Source organism: Sorex araneus, chromosome 5, assembly GCF_027595985.1.
Source record: "Sorex araneus isolate mSorAra2 chromosome 5, mSorAra2.pri, whole genome shotgun sequence".
In the NCBI taxonomy this organism is placed as follows: domain Eukaryota; kingdom Metazoa; phylum Chordata; class Mammalia; order Eulipotyphla; family Soricidae; genus Sorex; species Sorex araneus.
In genome coordinates, this window is record NC_073306.1 from 184,134,540 (window position 1) to 184,139,183 (window position 4,644).

Consider the following 4,644-nt stretch of genomic DNA (forward strand, 5'->3'; position numbering starts at 1 on the left):
GACACTCAGGGCCCATTAGTGTTGGGGACCACCAGGACCACCCACGGTGCTGAAGAGCCGCTTCCAGAGCTACATCTGAGAGCGAGGAGGAAAAAATCAATGAAGGGGGCCTGGAGAGACAGCACGGGGGTCCGGGCGCTTGTCTTACAGAGCCCACCCAGGATCGATCCCTGAGCACAGAGCCCGGAGTAAGCCCCAGACGCAGAAACAAAGCCCTGAGGCTGCTGTGGACTGAAAATAGCTCACGCTCTTCCTTTCCTCTTCCAGGTTAAAAAGGCTTATCCGTGAAGCTAGTTTCTAAGGAATTCAGCCAACGGGTTGCTCCAGAGCAGCCCATCTGGGCCGGGAGCCGGTACCCGGGTAAGGCGCTTACCTGGCACTGGGCAAACGCCTGTAACCCACACATCCTTCCCAAACACCAGCCGGGAAAAGGCCCTGAGAGCTGCGGGGTGGAGCCCCCCAAACAGCAGCAATGAAAACCTGGCAGTTCCCACCTGACACCAGCCACCAAGATAATCTGTGTGGGCCCGGCGGCGGGTCTACTTACTGCTCTGGATTCTGTGGGTTCACCAACGTCGGGGTTCTGCAAGACTGCAAGAAGAAAAGGTACACTATGTATACGGTGGAAATTCATTTCTTTTTTTTTTTTTTTTACTTTTTGGGTCACACCCGGCGATGCTCAGGGGTTACTCCTGGCTCTGCACTCAGGAATTACTCCTGGCGGTGCTCAGGAAACGTGGGATGCTGGGAATTGAACCCGAGTCGGCCGCGTGCAAGGCAAACGCCCTACCCGCTGTGCTATTGCTCCAGCCCCGAAGTCCATTTCTTAAGGTTTGCTTTTTGAACCCAAGCTGAGATGTTCAGTTCAGACGCTGCCTCCCTTCTTCGAAACAAGGACACACGCACCCCTCCTCCCCCAAAGAGGGGACGTATTTGGTCTTTTTTTCAGGCAGACGCGACCCCTCGGACTACGGGGCGCCCTTGCCTTGTCGTGGACAGGACTTGGGGCGATGGACTGAGAAGGTCGCTAAGGAAGTCGGGCCGGGATGCTCTTCTTTAGGCTCAGGATAACAGGCAAAAGTCAACATTCAGCCTGCGGTTGTTCATCCCATAGCACAGAGGGTAGGGAGTTTGCCTTGCACGCAGCCAACCTGGGTTCAATCCCCCGCATCCCATATGGTCCCCCAAGCACCGCCAGGAGTAACTCCTGAGTGCAGGGCGAGGAATAACCCCTGAACATCGCTGGGTGTGACCCCCAAAAAATCACTGTCATCCCCTTGCTCATCAATTTGTTCGAGTGGGCACCAGTAACGTCTCTCACTGAGAGACTTATTGTTACTGTTTTTGGCATATCCAATATGCACGGGTAGCTTGCCAGGCTCTGCCGCCCCAAAAACTTTAAAAAATAAATAAATAAATAAATAAATAATTTTTTTTGAAAACGGGAGTCGGGGCTCACGTGACCAGAAAGCCCGGTTCCCCGAAACCCCAAGCCCGCCCACCCCCCACCCCCACCCCCAGCCTCAACTGCCAATTCCGGGGCTCCCACACACACACCCGAGGCCCAAAGCGGGGAGCACCCCCTGCTCCGGGCCCGGGAACCCTAAGAGCCGACGACGGCTCAGGGGCCCGGGACTCCAAGGCTGCCGCCCGCCCGCCGCGCCCCTTTCGGGGGTGCCCCCCGCGAACCGCCGGTAACGGCTGTTCTGAGTACGCACCCCCCACCTCCCCGGGCCCCTTTCCGGGCGGACAGAGCCCCCGGGTGGCCCCGGCGCCGAGGGGGGCCCTACCCGCCACGTTGCCCGCGAGGCACAGCAGCAGCAGGCGCAGCGCGGACAGCGCCATCCTCGCCCGGCCCGCCCTGCCCGCCGCCGTCGGGGCGCTCCGGGGCGCGCCTGTGAGCGCGCGACACACAGGCGCGCGCGGGGGCGGCGGGTACGGGCGGGGCCCAGGGGCCGAGCGCGGAGGTAGGGGAGGGAGCGCGGCGGGCCGGGCAGGGGAGAGGTCGGAGAGGGAGCCGTCCAGGGCCATCTCTCGTCGAGATCTCCGACCAGAACCGAACCTGTAGGAGCCCCGGGGACCCCCGGAGGGCGCTCGTCCGGCACCCCCTCTTTCTAACGCATCTTTCTCTTGGTTCCAGGCGGTATTTGGGCGCCCAGCTCCACCAAGTGGTACCCAGGAAGCTCCTGAGGGTAGTAGGTATCGGGCTGGGGCGGGGGGGGGGGGGGGGGGGTATTGTAAAAGTAAGTGCTAGAGGGGTGGCCGGGGGAGGGGTTCCCTAGGAAGGTCAAGGAAGGCCTTCCAAAGGTGGCGACTGACAAGGGGGCCTGGTAGCCCACGTGGCGGAGACACAAGTGCAGAGATGGAGAGGCCCGCTGTGCTCAGGGCACTGCGGGAGAGGCGTTCCCGGTGGCTGGGAGTCTGGGACAAGGAGATGGGGGACAAGGAGATGGAACCGAGGGTGGCAGTGGGGGTCCTGAATGCATCCAACTTTGGATTTGTTCTGGGAAGCCAGGGGAGAGTGTGAAGCAAGGCAAGTGCCCCCTGATCTGACTTGGCGTACGTTTCGGTAGATTGGATGGAGAATGGACAAGATTAGGTAAAAAGGAGGCGGGGAGTCCCAGGAGAGGTCTTTTGCAGTAATCCAGCCCGAGAAGATGGAAGGTGGGATTACCTATTGCCGTAGATCGGTGAGAAGTGGTTACATACAGAATCTGTTTGGAAGGGCCAGAGAGGTGGCACAGTGGGTAGGGCGCTTGCCTTGCACGCGGCTGACGTAGGTTCAATCCCAGGTGCCTCATAGGTTCCCCAGTCCCACCAGGAATGATCCCTGAGCACAGAGCCAAGAGTAAGCCTTGAGCACTACCAGGTATGGTCCCAAAACAAAAACAACAACAAAATAATAATAATACAGAATCTGTTTGGCAATGAGCAACCCAGAGCGAGGAAGACAACCAAGAATCTTCCTTAGCAATTCCCCCTGAAGACATGGGTGGGTGACATTTCCATGCTGAAGACTACTCGGAGCAGATGTAAACGCAGACACCACGAGCATAGAGCAAAGATATTGGAAACCGTGAACCCAAAGCCCATAGGAGAAAGATTAGCGGAGGCCCAGAGCAAAACCCGGAGGCACTGCCACGTTCAGAGGGTTGGCAGATGCGGAAAGGGAAGGAACTGGGACAGTCTGCAGTCGGTGAGCCTGGAGAAGGTCTGCAGCCAAGGCCCTTGCTGCGCCGGGACCAGAATCTGGAGACTGAAGGTACCACTCAGGCTGCCAAGGTGTGTACCCTGATGACCTTGAGACCATGTTGTATGGGAGAGATGAGAGGGCGAGGCTTGCCTTCATGAGGCTCGCCCGGGCTAATTCCCAGCCCCGCCAGGACTGATCACAAAGCACAGAGCCGAGAATACGCCCTCAACAGCTTTCGGTGTGGCCCAGGAGCCTACAAGATACAAAAACAAATCAACAACAACAACAACAATAAGAAGAAGAAGGAAAGGGAGGGGCTGGAGCAATAGCACAGCGGGTAGGGCGTTTGCCTTGCATGCGGCAGACACAGGTTTGATTCCCAGCATCCCATATAGTCCCCTGATCACCGCCAGGAGTAATTCCTAAGTGCAGAGCCAGGAGTAAGCCCTGTGCATTGCCAGCTGTGACCCAAAAGGCAAATAATAATGATGATGATGATGATAGTAATAAAAAGGAAAGGGAAAAGAGAAGAACGATTCCTAAGCACTGATGGGCTCTCAAGTCCAAATGGCCTGAGCTGAGCTTTTGTTCTTAGGAAAGGAAGTGAAGAGAGGCTTAATCAATCTCTTGAGTCTCGCTGCAGAGGGAGGCCAGACATGGGCAGTGAGTGGCCTATCAGACTACCAGGATCTATTCTGGGGGTCCTGTCAAACCCTTCAATGCCTTCCTACCTTGTAAGAAATGAAAATCAAAGGCCCTAGGGAAGTTTGCCACTTTGCCCCTGCCTCAGAGCCTTTGCATATGCTGTTTCCTGTGTCTCAAATGTCTGCAGCTTCTCTTCCCTTCTTCCTCCATCTCCTGGTCAGAAAGGCCTTTCCTGACCGTCCCATGAAGAAGTGTCCCCTCCTCCCTATTTCCCTTACCCTGCTTTGTTTTCCTTGCCCTGAAGGATTTCCTCAACAGCTTTTCTTTTCTTTTAAATTCATTTTCGTGCCTTAGGAGGCAGCCATGGCAGGTGAACAGCCGGTGATACACCAGCACTGGAGAAGCCGGGACAATATCGAGGTGATCTCCAACAGCATCCAGAAAATCTCGGACTACCTCAAATCGTTCGACGTGTCCTGTCGCTCGAGACTCGAGACACTCCATGCGAAACTGACTGCCCTGGAGCAGAAGATGGAAAACATCGAAGAACAGATGGCCAAAGGTGAAGAGCCCCTCACCTAGGCCGGGGTCAGCTGCCCCGGGCAGCAGCCCCCTGGGAAGACCCTGTGGCCTCCAGCTCCTTCCCCCACTTAAAAATCAACAGGCCTTATTTCTGTGTCTCGTGGGTTTTATTTCTGTCTCGTGGGGTTTTTTCCTCAAAAACTCCACCTTTGGGTTCTGCCTTTACATTGAAACTGGGAGGTGGCACGAAGGTAACAGGCCTGTCACCTCACCCATCACATTGT

The 4,644-nt window shown here is 56.5% G+C and overlaps 1 protein-coding gene across 1 annotated transcript; it reads left to right on the plus strand.

The window, feature by feature from the left end:
- Nucleotides 1-4,201: 4,201 nt before the first annotated feature.
- Nucleotides 4,202-4,420, plus strand: LOC101548864 (protein BRICK1-like). The gene has a single exon (XM_055140841.1). It carries the CDS (start codon nt 4,202-4,204, stop codon nt 4,418-4,420), a length of 219 nt encoding a protein of 72 aa, XP_054996816.1.
- The last annotated feature ends 224 nt before the right edge of the window (nt 4,421-4,644 follow it).